The sequence below is a fragment of the Quercus lobata genome, chromosome 12 (assembly GCF_001633185.2).
Source record: "Quercus lobata isolate SW786 chromosome 12, ValleyOak3.0 Primary Assembly, whole genome shotgun sequence".
Classification (NCBI taxonomy): Eukaryota; Viridiplantae; Streptophyta; class Magnoliopsida; order Fagales; family Fagaceae; genus Quercus; species Quercus lobata.
The window spans coordinates 32,953,338-32,973,006 of record NC_044915.1 but is presented as its reverse complement, the minus strand read 5'-3'; the positions used below and the strand labels follow the sequence as shown (position 1 = coordinate 32,973,006).

General features: G+C 36.1%; 1 protein-coding gene across 1 annotated transcript; it reads right to left on the bottom strand.

Annotated features, from left to right (window-relative positions):
* Positions 1-15,806: 15,806 nt before the first annotated feature.
* On the bottom strand, positions 15,807-17,236 carry LOC115969977. Its single transcript, XM_031089619.1, has 2 exons — positions 16,640-17,236; positions 15,807-16,046 (listed from the first exon to the last, which is right to left on the bottom strand). Exons 1-2 carry the CDS (start codon positions 17,111-17,113, stop codon positions 15,999-16,001), a joined length of 522 nt encoding a protein of 173 aa, XP_030945479.1. The 5' UTR covers positions 17,114-17,236; the 3' UTR covers positions 15,807-15,998.
* Between the last annotated feature and the right edge of the window lie 2,433 nt (positions 17,237-19,669).

Sequence of the window (19,669 nt, the reverse complement as noted above, 5' to 3'; positions counted from 1 at the left end):
CTCTCTCTCTCTCTCTCTTTCTCTCTCTCTTTCTTGCCATTGTTGCTCTGTGCTTTTCCTCTTTGAACTTTTTGAACTCCATCAACTTTTTCCTTTCTAAGCTTGGTTTTTTCGAGGTATGGTTTCTCTCCCTTTTCTTTTTTCCTTTTATAGCAAAATCTATCTGCCTTTCCTTTTTCGTTTAAGGATAAAAATTCGTACCTTTTTCTTTTGAAGTCTATGATTGAAAGCTCTGAGGTGAGGCAACTTTGTCCCTCTATTTCGTTTTTCTTTGCTCGTCTAGGGGCATCTCTAGGTTCCTTTAGCACTCATTGCCCCCTAATTAAGGGTTTTGTATCTAGTGGTAGTAGTTTAGGTTTTGTGTTGGCTTATTTGCACCCTTTGCTTCATCAGTCTCTAAATTGGTTTAAGGAAATGGTGGGTGAGATGGAAGTGGTGTCTGAGGTGAGGTCCAGTGAGCTTGAGATGGGGTTATCGTCTAGTGATAACCCCATCAAGGCGGGGGGAGATACTACTGCATCTAGCCCTTTGTCATCTGGACAGAGGGAGATTAGGCCCTTCCATGCCCTTAGGGAAGAGTGTGCTCTAGACACTGATACCCTTTTTAGGTTTAAAGATAGTTTTGAATTCCCTGAGGAGGTCAGGATTCTACTTCTTCGTGAAAGGGAAAAAGCTTGTGCTTTCTCACCTAGGGAAGCTTGCTTCTATGAGGTTGCTTTTCGGTGTGGCCTTAGATTCCTCGTCCATCCATTCATCATGGAACTCTTGAATCACTTCAACATCACTCCAGGAAAACTTATGTCAAACTCGTGGAGGATAGTGATTAGATGTATGGAGATTTGGATGGTTGTCACTGAAGGTAATATAATTAGGTTGGACGAGTATGTTCACCTGTATTGTTTGAAGGAGTCCAAGGAGTATAGGTACTACGAGCTTGTGCCCTGGGTTAGGAAAGCGAGGATCATCACAAATCTTCCTTCCTCTTTTTGGTATTGGAAGTACAAATACTTCTTCATGTCTGGAGATGGATGGGAGACCCTTTCTGATGACTTCTGGGGTAAGGTTCCTAAATGGCTTCGTCGGTGAAGGTCCCCGAGGCTAAATGCTTTGTCCTTTGCTTATTTCTTAACAGTTCTTTCTCTTTTCAATTTGATTCGTCACTAACCTTTGCTTGTTATGCATTTGCAGTTAAGGAGCACCCTAGGCTCAAAAGTAGATATAAGGAGCATGTCTAGGTGGCCACTAAGTATGCGAAGAAAATCGACGATTTTGATGACCTTGTCGATCCTCGAACTTTAGCTCGTCATTTCCTTGGTCCAGAGTCTTCTCCCTTCGTCCTGCATGCTATCGAGATTGAAGAAAAAAGTGAGTTTAGTTTTGAGTTTTCTCCGTCTTTTCCTTCTTCTTTTTTTATTTTATATATATCTCCTTTTTGTCGTGCAGAGATGACGACCAAGTTTAATCAAGAGATGTATGCTAGGATGAAGGCCAAAAAGAACGAGCCTTTTTCAAGCTTGGGAAAGAAGGTGGTGCGGGTCGTTGAGAAGGGAACCCCAATCACTCCAGCTACCTCCGTCGTTAAGGCCATGAAGACGGCCTCTCCCACTCCTCATCCAAAGAGGCAAAGGACATTGGCAAAAGGGAAGGAGAAGGTGGGCTCCCAAACATCCAGTGTTTAGGACGATGCTGGTCTTGCCTTGGCAAGGGCTCATTCTGCCATTACTGCTGAAGACTTCAAGGCACTTTTAGGCATCCCTTCTCATGAGGTTGTGAACCGCCATATTCACAAGCTTGTCCAGGTAGACTTCGTTTCATTTGGTTGCATAACTCATGAGTTGGGATGGTTCCTGACGCTTATAACTCTTCTTTTGATTTTTAGGTGCTAGGAAAGACAATTCACATAACTTCTGAGTACCTGAGTCACGAGGAGAAGGTTGTGGTGGTTGGGTTCAAGGTGGAGGCTCTGAAGGTTGAGACTGGGAAGATGAAGAGGGACCTCATTACTGTCATGGATGAAGCCAACTTAGCCAAAGAGAAGGCCAAGGCTCTAGCTAACGAGCTTAGGGTCGAGAAGTAGTTGACAGTGCAGAAAGACGAACAGCTTCAGGCTACAAACCAAAAAGCTAAATCCATCGCTGCCAAGGCTGTTCAAGCCTTTCAACTGACTGAAGAGTACAACACCATGCTCTTTAATTGGTATTACAAAGGCTTCAAGCTCCTTAGGTGGTATCTGGTCAAGCACCCCTTAGGAGTAAACTTGGAGGATCTGGACTTAGAGGAGGTGGACAAAGAGATGGAGGCCGACGAGGCCGCCCAAGCTACTGCTGCTCCCAAAGAGAATGCTCCAGAGGACGATATTACTGATCCGACGATGCTCCTGATGGCGCAGCTGGAGGGGACAATGCCACAACTTGAAGTGCTTTTCTCTTCTACTTTTGAATTTTATAGTTATATACATACATATATATATATATATATATATATGTATATATATATATATATATATATCATGTGCTTGTTTATTTTACCAATGATGGTTGTCTTTCCTTGCTGCACGAGCTTTCTCATATTTTTTTGTTTGCCCTTTGCCATGAGGTTTACTTCCTTTTGCCTTGTCTGGATGATTCATATCTATGTTAGGGGTTGCATCATTTGCTTTGCTTCTCTGGTAGCTTGCATATCTGCCACTTATCTTCGTCAATGATTTATGTGCAATTAAGGAATCTTATAACTTAGCCATTTTTAGGTGATTTACATTCATTCAAGGAATTTTATCACTTGGCTTCATCAGTTATTTACATCCATCTAAGGAATCTTGTCACTTAGTTTCGACAGTGATTTACATCCAGTTAAGGAATTTTATCACTTAGTTATTTTTAGGTGATTTACATCAATTTAAGGAATTTTATCACTTAGCCATTTTAGGTGATTTACATCCATTTAAAGAATTTTATCACTTGGTTTCATCAATGATTTACATCCATTTAAGGAATTTTATCACTTAGCCATTTTAGGTGATTTACATCCATTTAAGGAATTTTATCACTTGGCGCCAAAGTAATGACGCTAAGATCGTCAGTAGTTTATTTGTACATGATTTTCGAGAATGTTTGCTGAATAATAATTTTATTGCTTTATTTTCATCAACAAAGGATTTCTTTCACAATTACAATGGTGATTTGTCTCTAGTGATGATATCTCTGCAAATGCTCAATGTTCCACAGACGTGGCAATCTTTTCCCATCCATCGATTCCAGGCGATAGCTCCCTTGTCTTGAGTAATGGACGATCTTGTAAGGCCCTTCCCAAGTTAGTCTGAGCTTTCCTTATGCTGAGTCCTTTGTTGCTAGTGTGATTCTGCATAAAACAAGATCTCCTATGTTTAGTCTTCTGAGCTTTACTCTTTTGTTGTAGTATTCAGTCATCTTTTGTTAGTACTTGGTTATTTTCTTGGATGCTTCCTCCCTCGTTTCATCCAGGTAGTCCAGGTTGACCTTCAGCTAATCGTCGTTGCTATCTCCTTGAAAGAATTCTCTTCTCACGCTGGTGATTCCCACTTCGACTAGTATTACTTCAGTACTATAGGTGAGCCTGAACAGTGTCTCTCTAGTTGGGTTCTAGCGATGGTTCTGTAAGCCCACAAGGCATTTGGTAACTTTTCTAGGTTGGCTTATATTTCTCGCTGAAACACCTTAAACCCAAGGAATTTTCCTGACAGTACACCAAAGGCACATTTGCTAGGGTTTAACCTCTTTTGGTATTGCCTGAGAGTCGCAAAGGTCTCTTCCAAATAGGGGTGTGTATGGGTCGGGTTGGGTCGGGTTGAGGGGATTTTTTGACCCAACCCACCATGATGGGTCAAAAAAAATCCAACCCAACCCAACCCATCACATAAGTCCAACCCAACCCACATGGGTCGGGTTGGGTCGAGTTGAACCCATGGGTTTGAAATTTTTTATTATTATTATTAAATTGAGTAAAAAAAAAATTAAAATATTAAGAAAACCTAAAAATTAGTATCAATGTAACTCCTTAAAGGCAAACAACACTAATGACTAAACAACAATAGTAATTTATTAGGATTTGTGTGAACTAATTGGCTTTTATATATGATAGGAAGAACTAACTATTTTAAAAAATTTATTAATTATATAATATATTATATATATATATATAAAAGTTCCCTACAATTGATTTAAAAAAATTATTAAATATAAAAATATATTTTAAATATATATTAAATATGGGTGGGTCGGGTTGGGTTTGGCGGGTTTGTAATTTTATGACCCAGACCCAACCCAACCCACCATAAAAAATTTTTTGGTAACCCAACCCAACCCACCAAGCCTTAAAAACCGACCCAACCCAGTGGGTCGGGTTGGGTTGGGTCGGTGGGTTTTCTGCACACCCCTACTTCCAAATGTGTGTCCTCTTCTTTGCTCTTGATGAGCATATCGTCAACATACACCTCCATGTTTCTCCTGATCTGTCTACTGAAGATCTTGTTAACCAACCTTAAGTAAGTGGCTCTTGTATTCTTCAGCTCAAAGGGCCTCACTTTGTAGCAGTAAAGCCCTTGACTGATGATGAAGGCAGTTTTCTCCTGGTCTTCTTCTAATATTTTGATTTGGTTATAGCCTGAAAAGGCAACCATAAAAGTGAGGAGCTTATGCCCAGCGATGAAGTCCACAAGCTGGTCAATTCTTAGCAACGAGAAGCTATCTTTAGGGCAGGCACTGTTTAGGTCGTTGAAGTCGATGCACATCCTCCATTTCCCATTTACTTTCTTCACTAAAATGACAATGGCTAGCCAGTCGGGGTAGTATATCTCTCGGATGAAACCAGCTGCAAGTAGCTTATCCACTTCATCTATGATAGCCTTATTACGTTTGGGGGCAAAGACTCGTCGTCTTTGTTGGACAGGCTTCCTTTCAAGATTGACATTCAGACTATGCTAAATAACTTCCGTAGCTATGCCGAGCATATCCTCGTGACTTCATGCGAAAATATCCAGATTCTCCTTAAGAAATTGTACTAGCTCCCTCTTCCTTTGATTATTCAGGTTCATCCCTATTTTCGTCGTCTTCTCTAGTTCTCCGTCTACTAATTCTACCGTTTCCAAGGCTTCCATCTTCTCCTTCTCTTTTTCCTCGATCATCAAAGTATGGTTCTCCTTGGTGGCTAAAACAGCTTGGTAGCATTCTCTAGCTAACACCTAGTCTCCTTTGACTTCGCCTATGCCGTATTCTGTTGGGAATTTTACCTTCAGGCAGTACATAGACATTGTTGCTTTCCAACAATTGAGTCTCGGTCTCCCGATGATCACATTGTACGATGACAGGCAATCCATAACTAGGAAGTCAAGCTGTTTGGTGAGTTGCAGGGGGGAAGAGCCTGCCATAATCGTCAATGTCACTATTCCTTTGAGGTATACCCAGTCTCCGCCGAAACTAACGAGGGGAGATTTGAATGGTCACAATTTCTTGAGATCCACTTTCAGCTGCTGGAAAGCCAAGAGGTAAATAATGTCAGCAGAGCTGCCATTGTCAATAAGGATCTATCTGATGTTGAATCCTTCTATCATAAGCATAATGACCAGGGGGTTGTCATATGGCTACTTCACACCTCTAGCATCTTTTTCCGAGAATAAGATATCTATACTTGTTCGTCTTCTTTGCTTCAAATGAGGTATCCTGTGAACGATGTTCACAAGTCTCTGTTGGGATTTCCTAAGGGATTTGAAAGATCCACCAATGGATGGTCCTCTAGCGATCGTCTTTATCTCTCCAATCGCGCTTTACAGACAGTTGTATGAATTATCTTCATCTACAGGATGGTTTTCAGATTTCTCTCTACGATCATCCCTAGATCGGATGGACTCGCCCTTTTTCACAAGTTTTTGTAACTTTCCTTTCCGAATCAGTTCTTCTATCTGCTCCTTCAACTCTCTACAATCCTCAGTGTAATGGTCGCGGTCTTAGTGGAAACGGCAATATTTCCTCTTATCTCATACATAGGGCGAGGAATGAAGTGGTTTTGGCCATTTAAGATGATGACCGTCCTTAATTTACACTAAAATTTTGTCGACATGCATTACCAAAGAAGTGAATTTTACCGTCCGCGAAATTTTATCGCCTCTTTATTTATTGCCGTCGGAACTGGTCTGACGATCTTTCCTTTCTCTCTTACGTCCCCTTTGGTCTTCCCTTGCACTTTCTTTTCCTTCAGGCATGCTTTCTTCTTCTATCGTAGCTAAGGCATCTTCTGCATTTATGTACTTCTAGGCTTTCAATAGCATCTCAGCCATTGTCTTCGGTGGGCTCGTCACGAGGGTGACTATGAACTCCTTGGATTTTAACCCTGCTTTGAAAGTGGTTAATTGTACCTTGTCATCCGCTTTATCAACTTCTAGGACTTCTTTGGTAAAACGCTTCACGTATGACCTCGGGGGCTCTTTTTCTCCTTGCTTGATGGCGAGCAGATGGTCCACTGGTCTCTTCTAACGTTGCCCACTGATGAAATGACGCACGAAGGAGTTGCCTAGTTGCTCGAAATTATCAATGGACGTTGTTGCTAGCTTACTGAACCACACTCGCACTGCTCCCCTAAGGGTGGTAGGAAAGAAGCGGCACAAGATTTCATCTAGGGCCTATTGTAGACTCAGAGTCGTCTTAAAGGTAGTGATATGGTCCAGTGGATCTTTCAGGCCATCAAATGATTCTAGATGTGGACGACGAAACTTTGGGGGCAAAGAACACTCTAAGACCTTCGTAGTAAAGGGTGAGTCCGCCCTTCTGACCATCCCGTCCAGATTCCAGTCTGTCTTTTCCTTCATCGCGTTTCTCAGCTCATCCATCTCCTTCCTTATATCTCTGAGGAGATCTGAATTCGCTTCGTCCGAAGAGTTTGGTCGTCGATAGTCATCTCTCTTATGGCTATCTTCGTCATTATTCCTGTTAGTCCTAATCCTTGTGGGTGAACGATTTTCTTCCTGTTGCAGTTGTACCCTCATCTCCTGGTTTTGCCTAGTGAATTCTTCCACGTTGGCTGTTAGTGTCTAAATTTGCAAAGCTAACGTCGCAAAGTCTTATGGTGTATTGGACTCCATCTAGATGTTGGAACCAAACGAGACTACAATTTCAAACAAAGGTCTAAATTTGTCATTCCCACAGACGGCGCCAAACTGATGATGCTAAGATCTTCAGCAGTTGTGTTCGTCTAGAGAAACCAATACGGGCTCGTCCAAGTTCCTACAAGGTTAGTGAAAAGAAAGGGGATCCTCTTAAGTGGTCACCAGTGTGGTACTGACCATGGAGTCTCCAATGGTAAAGTCAGTGAACAGAGCTCAAGAAATAGAGAGAATTTGGTAATGAGAGTGAAAAATGATTAGTGTGTCTGTACCTTGTCTGGGATTTGGTAGGTTCTATAAATAGGCTCTTCTTACTAGCCATTGTCCTTCTTAAATGGTAACTTGAAAGCTTATTTGGTAACACCTCAAGCCTACTTAATTCGCTTAATAGAGGTTCCAACAGTCTCATACCTGATATGTAACTGTTGAGCCATTGAATAGCTGTCTTTATGGTGCTCTATCCTCGTCCAGGCTGGCTCTTTTGGACGAGAGTAGTTACCTGGCCTATCAGTCACTATCACACTATCTCTGTTTAATTCTACATTTAATTCTTCCTCAAACTCCTCAGTTTCCATGTTTGAATTATCCTCAACCTGCACTCCCATTTCCTGATTTCTGACCACCACTGGTGCACTGTGACTCCCTATTCTAGGCCCAACCTCATTTTCCAGCCCTAATTTATCATAAAACCCCGATACATAGATCACACTTTGATTCGTCGGTATATATGGAGATGCTCTTAATGAGGGGCCAAATTGTCTATCTTCCTCCTTGAAAGTTCCCCAACTTTATATCCACAAAGGGTAGTCTTTATCACCATAGGAAAGCCTACCACACCAAAAACAAAAGTTTGGCAATCGCTCATACTTGAATGCCACCTAGTCTTTCTCTCTATTCTCACGGGTTATGACTCTCCCTCGACACAATGGCAACGAGATGTAAACCTTAATTCTTACCCGCATAAAGCTATTGCCTTCCTCAATTTAAGCTCCAATGGACTGGACCACCTCACCAAGGGCTTATAAACCATGAGTGGGGCACATCTCTTGCCGATGTGGGACTAGGATGTCACAGGGTCAAAGCACTCCAAAAATCCCAAACCCCACACTCAATGCTGAGAACAAACCTTGCGAGCTTGGCTCTCCAAAGAGGACAAACAAGCTTGCAAGGGCTGGAACAAAATCCTCCCCTACAACTATAAAACCAAAGCAAACCCCAAATTTTTTTTTTCAAACCCGAGTAGAGGTATGAGCTCTTCTTATATTATTTTCTTCTCCTCTACTATTAAAAATATATATATTTTATGGTTTTTCATGTATTTTTTAAAAAGTAATTTTCGTACATGAACTATCAAACTATCTTTAGCCATTTTTTACAAGATAAAAAAGCTTACAATATTTGAAATTATTCTTTCGAATGTAACCCATCTTTCTCTTATATTTCTCTATTGTTTAGTCATATATATTTTGTTTTGTTTCAATAATTTTTAAGCAGTGAATCATCTAACTCTTTAGTATTTTTTGGTCTTTCAAAAGTTTTAATATCTGCATTTTTTACTTATTTTTTTGCAGTATTTGAAACTATCTGACAAATTTTTTGCAAGTCATTGCACGTTCAAGCAATGGCTTCTTCATCAAATTGTAACACAAATTGAAGTTATACAATAGCAAATCATGCAATGGTGTAGTTTCTTAAATATTTTATAAAATTATTTTAGTCTACCTCACAAATAGGTAGGTTCCCATACATAGTATGGGTTAGCCACTAGTAGACTAAAATGATCAAACTTCAACGAATAAAGGATTACCTTTATACCTTTATAGTTTCGTCCTCGTGAAGCTTAGCAATCAAGGAATAGCAAGTCGTCGCTCTCAAGATAAATAAAAAGAAAAGTTCCTTTCACATGGCTGACTTAAAAAGATCCAATAATTATAAATATATTTATATATATGTAACGACAGGGACATGCTAGGGTATGACTACAATTACTAAAACAACCTTAGCTAAGCTTCTCAAATGTCTAATTTGTCCCTCTAAAATAACACTTCAATTTAGTCTAAGAAGACCAATCCTGCTCCAATTAGTACTCTTAAAAAAAATCAACTTTACATGTTAAATACATTTCCTACTTGTGCTAGAATTAACGTTTCCTACTTGGGCTGGAATTTAAAACCACTAAAACTTATCTCTTTAGTCTCCAAGAAGCCCAGAAAATTTAAATATGCTTCCAAGACTTTAATTCCCAAGTAAATTCAAATTAAGGTTGTATAGATAGGCTAGAAATCTAAAGGATTCCAATAACACTTAAACTCCTAATCCAAATAGGTTTTAATCTCTTATCATTTTCCTTAATTGATAAGGAGACTAAAAGTTTAATATGAATAATTCACAAAATAATTCTCAACATTATATTTTCTTTTATTTATTTTCTTTGTAGATAACATAATATAAATTAAATTTAAATGAGGCGGGTATTACATACTTGGGAAAATTAAGATGGGTTGGTTTGCATAGCAACAATCTGGGAGTTCTACTACAGGTAAGAACAGACCCAGGTGGGGACCAAAGGGGGCCCGGGCCCCCCTGGGTCCTTTTTTTTTTTTTTTACAAATTATATTCATCATTTTTGTAGTTGCCTCCATTGCAAAACCTTAGGCCCCCCTCCAACTAACAACTATCCAACCCAAAAACTTAACAAAAACAATAAAAACATTCACAATGTTGATTGTATATTAGCAACCAAAAAAAAAAAAAAAACTATTTTATCACAAAAACACCATTTGTTATTGGAGAAGGCAAAGCCAAATTTTTTGCAACTACAGTAAACTGGTATAATTATCAGTTAATTGTAGCAATATTTTATTAAGATATCTCTCTACCTTAAATTTTTTTTTTTAAAAAAAAAACTCAAATTCTCTCTCTTCCTTTATTATTTTAATGAGTTGTTTATATCATTTTAAATGAAGTGGTAAAAAAATAAAACATTTGATGTTGGGTGTATTGTAAAGTGAGGTGGTAAAATAAATAAATTAGCTTTTTGAGATATTAAAAGGTAAATTTTTTAACACCACTATGAATGCTCTAACTTAAAAAATATTAAAAATAAATCCTAGCTAGCCTAGTATTTTTTTTTTTTAAACATTATTTTGGTTTTTTTGTTTTCTGTTTTTTTTTTTCTTTGTTGGTAGATGATTGCATTTTAATATATAATAACGATTTTGTGTATTTATAATTTGTTAATACTATATTAATGCTTATTTGGAATATTTTTTTTTTTCTTATACTCCAATTCCCTCTAACTTGTAATCATAGGTCTGTCACTGACTACAAGAGATTTTAACATATTTTCAGTTATGTTCTAGCCTCTTGGTGTTTCTGTATTTTTTTGGAGAGAGAGAGAGAGAGAGAGAGAGGTGGAGAGCTTTGTAGACGAGAACAATGGGATCTGTCAAAGATCTACGATTGGATATGGGTGATAGACTGATAGTACGATCAGATTCCTTTAAAGAGTAAAGACTGAGGAGAGGATTGGAGCATTACGCTAAAAATGTGGCCTCCCTTTTGAGCACTTTTTTGCATCATCATTTTATTTATTTAAATTTATTTTTTGGGCATTATCAAAAGCTAGCATTATCAAAGGGAATTCTGGCATTTTACCCTTAATTTTTAAAAAATTTGGCAATATGCCCCTATTTTCAAATTATATAGGGGCGTGTCCCTACTTTGATACTCGATTACCTTAAAATCGAGTTTTAATTAAATACTCGATTTGTAGAAAATCGAGTTATGCCCGATCAAACTTTAAAAAAAAAAAAAATTTGCATGGAACTTGAGTTCCCAGAAATCAAGTTCCATTCAAAAAAAAATTTAATGTGATCGCCTCATACCAGGTTCAGGGAGCCCTATAGTGGCGTTTTTAAGCCCTATAGTGACATTTTAAAGCCCTATAGTGGCATTTTCCTGCAAATTTTTTTTTAGAAGTGTGTTTGTCCCATGGCAAGTTCAGGGAGCCCTATAGTGGCATTTTTAAGCCCTATAGTGGCGTTTTGGAACTCGATCTCCATAAAATCGAGTTCCATGCATTTTTTTTTTTTTTAAGTTTGATCGGGCATAACTCGATTTTAAACCAATCGAGTTTTTCATTGAAACTCGATTTTAAACCAATCTAGTTTTTCATTGAAATTCGATTTTAAGGTAATCAAGTATCGAAACAGGAGCATGCACTTAAATAGTTTGGAAAAAGGGACAAATTTGCCAAATTTTTTAAAAATTAAAATGCCAGAATCCCCCATTATCAAAAGCTAGTAGGTTAATAAAATTACAATAGTTCATAGTTTGCAAAGATCTAGTTATCATCAATTTGTTTGAGCATTGGTTAGCCTCCCTATAAATATATATGTTCAACAATAATATTAGAGGAGCGTGCTCAGTAGGATCTTGCAATCAATTAACAAATATTCTAGCTTAAGTTTTTTAGAGGAGGGAGAGGGATTATTCATAAAAAATAAAAATAAAAAAACAATAACTTCAGCATCCATTTCAAGTTTCAACAAGAAGAAAGGAGAAATTTGTTGGACTAATAATTTTTTTCTATTTAATTATCTTTAAAATTAATAATATTATTTAATAGTGTTTTATTAGTCAATGCAATTAGATGTTTGAATTTTAATTGAAAAACTTAATGTATTGCACCTAAGTTATGCACTTATCTTTATCAAAATCATATCGATAACAAATAATGTAACTTCCAAGATCATAGGTTTTAAAAAAAAAAATTTAACTCCCAAAATCACACATGAAAATGATGTAATTATGACCAAAAACAATAGAAGGAGGAAAAAAAAAAAAAAAAAAAAAAAAAGAGAGGAAGGAAGAGGATACATTTGGACTTATTATTTTAATTATTAGAGGGCCTTTGTTGTAGCATAATCCTCTCTATTTCTCTTCCTTCTCATAATCAATATTTTAATACCTGGATTTGATAATGTATGAAGTTTCACATTAGTTAAAATTTTAAATGACATGGCATTACTACACCTTTAGATTTGTGAATTGTAATAATTAATTCAAATTATAAAATGTACAAATTCAAATGGAGATTATCATTACCCGAGTTAGAGATTGGAAAGTGTTTTAACATGAGTTTTATATTTATAAAGATGTACAATTAGCTTGGAAAGTAACCTATCTATCTTGTATTAGGATCCTCTTTAATTTATTCAAAAAATTGTATGGTTTATTACAAATCTAAAAGTGAATCCTCTATTTGAAATAGATCTGTTTCAAAATACACATTGTATAATCAAATAAATAAAATCTCTAATTGTGAAACATTACTGCCAAAGGGGAGGGGGAAGCATACTAGTTGGATCGGGACACGGATAAACATGTGAGTTCCAAAGAGTATATCATGCAAGCTCGATCTATCAACAGGTGAATTTATCAACCAACAACAACAAGTTTGGGAATCAATATGTAATTTTGTAAAAGTTTAAAGGTCAAAACATGATTTTGGAAAAATTATGGGGTTAAAATGCAATTTTGAGAAAGATTTGGGGTCAATATGAAATTTTGGAAAAGTTTTCAAAATGAAACTTTGGGAAAATCCTGGGTCAAAATATGATTTTTGGGAATTTTTGGGGGTTAAAAACATGATTTTTGGGAACTTATGGTAATTAAAATGTAAATATGCAAAGTTTATGGACCAAAATGCAAATGTGACAAGGTATGGCATAGCACGCAAGTATGAGAAAAGTATGTGCCAAAAAAGCAAATATGAGAAGGTTCATGAGATAATGCGAATATGACAAATTATGGTCTAACATAGGGAAAATTAGAAAGTATGGATTAAAGTATAATTATGCAAAACAAATGATGGCATTTTATTAGTTTAAAGAAGAACTCTCTCTTAAAAAAAAAAAAAAAAAGTTTTAAAGAAGAACATGCAGATGGACCATTTTTGTTGATATGTGGGCTGAAAGTTTATAAAACATGAGATGAGTTTATTTTTAAAAAGGGATGGACATGTTTAAAAATAAAAAATTAAAAAAAAAGGATGGACATGGGCTAAATGCAAATGTGCAGAATCGGGCCTAAGGCTCTAAAGCTAATGGACTTGAACTAATGAAATAAGGGACTAAACTTGGAACAAGCTCCTCACAGATTGAGCCCAAGGCCCAAATCTCAACTGGGCCCAAAACCGAATTGAGTCCATCTGAACCAAACCCAATCCTTATCTTCCCTTCTAACTCGTTTTCACGAAACTCCTCTTGAATCTTCCTCTTCTCTCTCTCTGAACCCCATGGCGTGGCTAAAGCCACTCAAGCTCCTTTCTCCAATCATCACCACCACCACATGGTGGGTCACTCCTCATCAAAGCTCTCTAAACTGTGATCTCTTTGATCTACCAACACAACCTCGGATGGTGGTTTCAGCCCTCGGCACCCCTTCTTTCGACCTCAAACTCACCTCCTCTCGGCCTAATCTCTCTGCTACTCTTTGATCTGGTACCTAGGAGGACCTAATTGGTGCGTGGGTTGAAGATTTGTGAAGGTGGGGTCCTAAAGGTTGAAGATCGGAGTTGCATGACAAAGTTGCGGTGGCGCATGGGGTTGTTTTTGACGGTGCGTTGAGTATATATATAAAAGCACACAGAGGTGCACGCCAATTAACTAAAGTGAGTGTGAGAAATTTTAAAATTTGGAAGAGCTAGAAAATGACCGGATTTTTTTTTCAAAAAAACACTGATTTTCAAACAATTTTGTTAGTTAGCATGTTTTCAAAACTATTTAGGACACTAACATCTCAAGTGCAATAAACTTAATTTCGGTGTTCTAAATCGAGTACTGAACTCGATTTCATAGAACTCGAGCCTATTGGACTCAATTTCGTTTAAATTTCAGAATTCAACTTCAGTTCTTACCTTCAACAAACTCCAGCAAAACCTAAGTTCGATCCGATCCGAGCAAAACCCAGGTGAGCTTCGGTGGGGAACGAGAGATATGGAACAAGACGAAGTGAGAGAGAACCACTGATCCAATCAACTCCAGCAAAACCTTCCTCATAGTTCTGATCCGAGCAAAACCCCAGGTGGGTTTTGGGTTTGCTTGGGTTTGTTGATTTCATTGTTTCTCAGTGTTTGATTGTTGGAGAAGAAGAGTTTTCGGAAATGGGTTGTTGTGTTTGATTGTTTGAGAAGAATATTTTTTGGAAATGGGTTTGTGTTTGCTTCTTCGATGTTCTTCATTGTTTTTGTTTTTGTTGATTCAGTACCGCGATTTCAATTTGACAGAAAATGAGTATGATGGACTCGAGTTTAGCATTCCAAAATCAAGTTTATTACACTCAAGATGTTAGTTTCTTAAATAGTTTTGAAAACATGCTAACTAACAAAATTATTTGAAAATCAATGTTATTTTGAAAAAAAAAAAAAAAAAAAACCAAAATGATCTAGTTTTAATTTGAGAATTAGTTTCATATATCAATACAATTTTGGTTTCATGACCTTCCAACTTGTGGTGTTTGGAGTAATGTCCTAGTGTATGCATCCTATTAAGTAGAGGGGGAAAAAAATGCATCAACTATAGTTATTAGCACAATATTTTTTATAAGAATAATATGAAACATAACCAGAATGATCAGTAATAAACAAAACAAACAAAAGCATATAACATAATAACAACTTCTCAAAAAAAAAAAAAAAAAAAAAAAAAAAAAAAAAAACAAAAGCATATAACAAAGATAGCAAATTGTAACGAAATGAATTATTACAGATTCATTTATGATAGAATAAGGAAGAATTTAAAGAAAATAGAGAAGTTACATGACTTACTTGATTAATTAAATGACTCTCAAATATCAACATGAGTAATGTGAAAGACAAAACAAACATTCACAAATTTAGAATGGAAAGACAACAATTTTTTTTTTTTTGAGAAAGCATAAGATATTATAATAAACCATAAATAATAGTAGTCATTCTATATTGAAACAGAATGATAACACCACGAAATAAAGAAACAAAAGACAGCGCAAACAAAGCAGAACAAAATGCAAAAACCAGAAATCCATCACCCTTACTGAATTGCAGCATCCTTTCTACAAATTATCCTATTTTACTATCTCAAAAATTACTTTATCTATTATATCATTCCATTGTATAACAATATTCTGTTTTTACTAATGACCTCTATCTCTCTTCCTCTTCCTCTCTTTCTCCCTCTTCCTTAAAATCAACCAACAATGAACAACCACAACAACGCCACCACCATGCCAAAACCTATTAGCAAGATTAACTGAGGTAATAGAAAATGGTTTTTTTTCATAAGTTGAGAGGAACAAAATTGACGTGGACAACCCTGGAAACACCAGCACTTGAAATTCATCTAAATGACCACCAGTAGTTTCGTTATTGATCCAGCAACAGAAGTATGACTAAAATTTAAAAGTCATTTAGACCAACTTGGACCGCATTCAAAAACAACAGAAAGTTCAACTTCTACATTCATTTCATGGCTTCACCGATTACCAAACCCTGCACAACCATGACCAAATCCGATAATACAAACCCACACCACGCCCATCTCGCCGCCGCAAACCACTAGACCCACGCAACCAGAGCCACGAAGCAAACCCATACCCATAAAAAAAAATTTAAAAAAAAAAAAAAAAAAAAAAAAAAAAAAAAATGTTTTGTATTTAACATCACTAAGCCAAGCAGCGGGCTATAGAAGTTTGATACAATCTGTCACATTATTGATTATTAAGTGGGAAAAGGAAATACCCCATTATTTATGCAAAACAGAACGAAAAGTTCATCCAACGGTCCATATAAACGGAAATCCTCAGTTTCGAATGCTTGCTTCTCAGATTACTGCTGCAACTGAAGCCCCTTCTCCGATTCATTTGTTTCTACATTCTGCATTTAAACAAAAGAAACCAAACCATGAAAACGTCAGAAATGCATAATCCAATTACAGTATTCAATTTATATAAATAAATCAGGGAGAATATATATTAAAAAATAATTACAAGCATAGCAATGAGCGACTCTTATAATAAGGTCCTTTAATTAATTATACAATTTAGTATTCTTCATGCAAGAAATGAAGGGAAAAAGATTAAAAGAGAAAGATATATACGCTCACACTCATAATCAGATCAGATGATCTCACACACACACAGCTCACAGCTGATAACACAGCCCGTCCTCCTCATCACTGAGAGAGAGTCTAGCAATAACCCCCAAACCCAAACAAGAAGCTTGTGAAATTAACCAAAGAACTAAGGTCACTGAGAGAGAGAGAGTCAATTCTTCTCTTTATCGATATTGTACCTAAATCTTCTAATTAAAATAAAAGTGGAAAAAAAAAAAAAAAAAAAAAACAACAACAACAACAACAAAAAGATTTGTAGAGAGAGAAATTATATAAGAATTAAAAATTACTCCAATAAAAAATAAAAACTAGAAATTACATTAAAAAAATAAAAATAAAAAGATATTAATTATACCATTGAGTCTCGGGCTGAATAAAATCGTTCAATAGACTGCTTCTTGCCATCGTTCTTCGGCATAGGGTGGTCATGCGGCGGTGCCTGGTTCAACTCATGAGATCCCTCCGTCAGTCGTGAAGCTTCAGTGCCGCTCTCATGATCCCGCGGTGGAGGCAGAATCGTCTGGTCAGACCGCTCGCCTTCGTCCTGTGGCGATGAAGACTGAATGTTTTGGTTCAACTCCAGAAGTCTACCAGTCTGTCGTGAAGCCTCTGTGTGGCCTTCTTGGTCCGTCTGCTCCTGAGTTCTCATGTTTCGCCTTGGAGATATCTGCAGGTTCGTCGCCGACCGCGTTGCTTGTGCTATGCGTGGTGTCGCAGCCGCCGGACCAAAGAAATGCCAAACTAGTAAGCCAATTACGAAACCAACCGAAAGAGATAAAGCAATCGCACCAGAGAGAATTAAGATCATCTCAGGGGAAAGCAATGACATTTTGAGAGAGAGGAGAGAGAATATTGAATATTGAGAATAGCAGTGAATATGTGTATGGAAGTTTTTGCTCTAAGTTGTTATTATATGCACCTTCTTTAATCTTTAGGCGCCAAAAAAAAAAAATTCCCAAATTATGTGGAGTGTGTAAGAGATTCGGTTTGTTAACCGTTTTGTTTTTTTTTTTTTTTTTTTTTTTTTTTTTTTTATTATTATTATAACGAAAACAGTCCGTTAGAAGATGAGCCAAAATCTTTTGGTTTAGTCCATTGGTGATGGCGAGTAAAACTCACCGTTTTGTTTTTTTTTTTTCAAGCCACGCAATTTCATTTTTTGCTTCTTCTTTTTTTTAATATTTATATGAGTTGGAATACATATATATATATATATATATATATTCTTATTCTAATACAACAAATTTCACAAAATTTTCTAAACCATTGAGGTTTCAATTATAGGTCAAAATAAAATAATAAAATATGAAACTATAATTAGTCACAACTGAAAAATAAATGTTTTATGAAAATGTTGTAACATTTGTTGTTATTACAATATTTTCACAATTGTCGAGATATCAATTTCTTATAAATCAAATAAAAAAATACTAAGTCCACAACATTTTCACATTAATTTTATAACAAATTATAAATGGTAAGCTATTATTGATGGATAAAAAAAGTAATATCAGTTGTGAGTCCATTTTAAAATCAGTATCAACTTGCCATCTAGAATTTATTATGAAAAGATTATAAAAAAAGCATTTCATTGTTTGTGACATTTTGTTGTGTTTCTATACTTCTTTTTTGGTTGAGAAATGCTACGTTTACAACATTTTTACAACAAATCACATGTGGTTAATTGTTATTAGTTTAAATTTGAAACTAACACTAAAATTATTTTTTTGCCTCAACAATAACAACCAGTAATAACCTGTGTGAGAGTGCCCTTTTTTTAGGATACTCAGGCCCAAGGATCCCGGGCCCAAATAAAAAGAGGGATTTGGTGGACCGGGCCTTGACTCACCGCAGCTAACGAGCTGTTTAAGAATTTGTTGAGCCACTTAGAATTTGTTGTAAAAATGTTGTAGACATATCATTTCTCTTTTTGGTTTAGTCAAATTTGGTGAGCCAAAATTCACTGTTTTACACACAATTTTCTTCAATTGGTTTTTTTAATGCATAGTTTAAAATGATTGTCCCAATTAAAAACCAATAATAAGTTACCACCTAGAATTTGTTGTGAAAATATCGTGGACGTAGCATTACTCAAGAATAAAATAACAAAATATAATACCAAACCCACTGTATCTAAAATAAAGGCATTGAGAAAATATAGTGACATTTATTGTGTTCCTAACTTCTTTTTTTTGTTTTTTTTTTTTTTGCTTAGCTAATTTGTTGAGTCAAAATTTATAGTTTTACGAACACAGCGTTTAAAGTTAAAAAAAAATAAAAATAAATAAATAAATAAAAACACATAATTTTACGAACAAGAAAAAAAAAATATGGAAAAAGTACTTTTCCTTTTCCCTTTTATCTTTGTGGTGGTTTCATCCCCCAACTTTAAAGTTGAATAATTTCCTCATTTATATTTTGTAGACAAGTACATAGTCCCTGATGTTACTCTCTTAGTTAAATCCTAACAAAATCTTATAATTCCTATAATATTTCATTGTGCAATATTTAAAATGTCTCACTAAATTTAATGTCCCAAAATTTTCTTCATGTATTTTGAGTTTTATGTGTTAGTCATGCTTAGAAAGTAAAAACGGTGATGTATGATATTCTATTTGTTATATAGAGAACACTAATTTATTAGAGGTTTAAATCTTCTGGATTTATAATTTTATCTAACACAAACTTCAATGACATATGTCTTTTGTTATCTTGTTCTTTTTTATTTGCTTTCTTTCTTAAAAAGGTATTTACTAAAAATTAAGTAAACTAAGCATCATAGTTAGGCTCATAAAATAAGATGATAAAGAAGTATGAATAACAAAATATTCATTGCAAATGATCGTAGGTTCTTAATTTGATGAAGAGTTTCAATTGTAGCAAATGGCATCATTTATTGTAAAAATTTAAATATTATGACAATATTTTATCAAAACTTAGTTGTTTATTATTGGAAGAAAACGACATTTGTTATCATTCTTAGTATAATTTTTTCGTGAGTATACATATTGTAAGGACACAATTCTCTGGCGGCCCAATAAGGATGTTGGGCTCGCGCATGAAAGATCCCTCACAATATGATTTGTAGAGAGTGGGCTTGAAAAGCTAGCCGTTGGTCGCGGGGCGGTGCCCGGTCCTGGTTTTAGAGGAATTCGTGTAGAAAAAGGATTTGGGCTTGAACGTTTAAGCCCTACGGCATCGCATCCTATGGGATGGGCCTCCTCGGACTTCATCCGAGGACCGTTGGGGTCTTACCCCGGTTACCCGACGATGGGTTTCTTCTGTAATCTCAGGAGTTGTTGAGATGTTCTCCCCCAGATCGTCTCCCTTTTTCGGAGGTGGGATCTCGCCCCCTTTCTCCTGTGGTTTACTTCCTTATTTTATA

Excerpts from the sequence above, each read along its gene's own strand:
- LOC115969977 (XM_031089619.1), bottom strand. The coding sequence starts at position 17,113 with ATGTCATTGCTTTCCCCTGAGATGATCTTAATTCTCTCTGGTGCGATT. Across the intron at positions 16,047-16,639 it reads ATTCAGCCCGAGACTCAATG|AATGTAGAAACAAATGAATC; the intron begins GTATAATTAATA and ends GTTTAAATGCAG.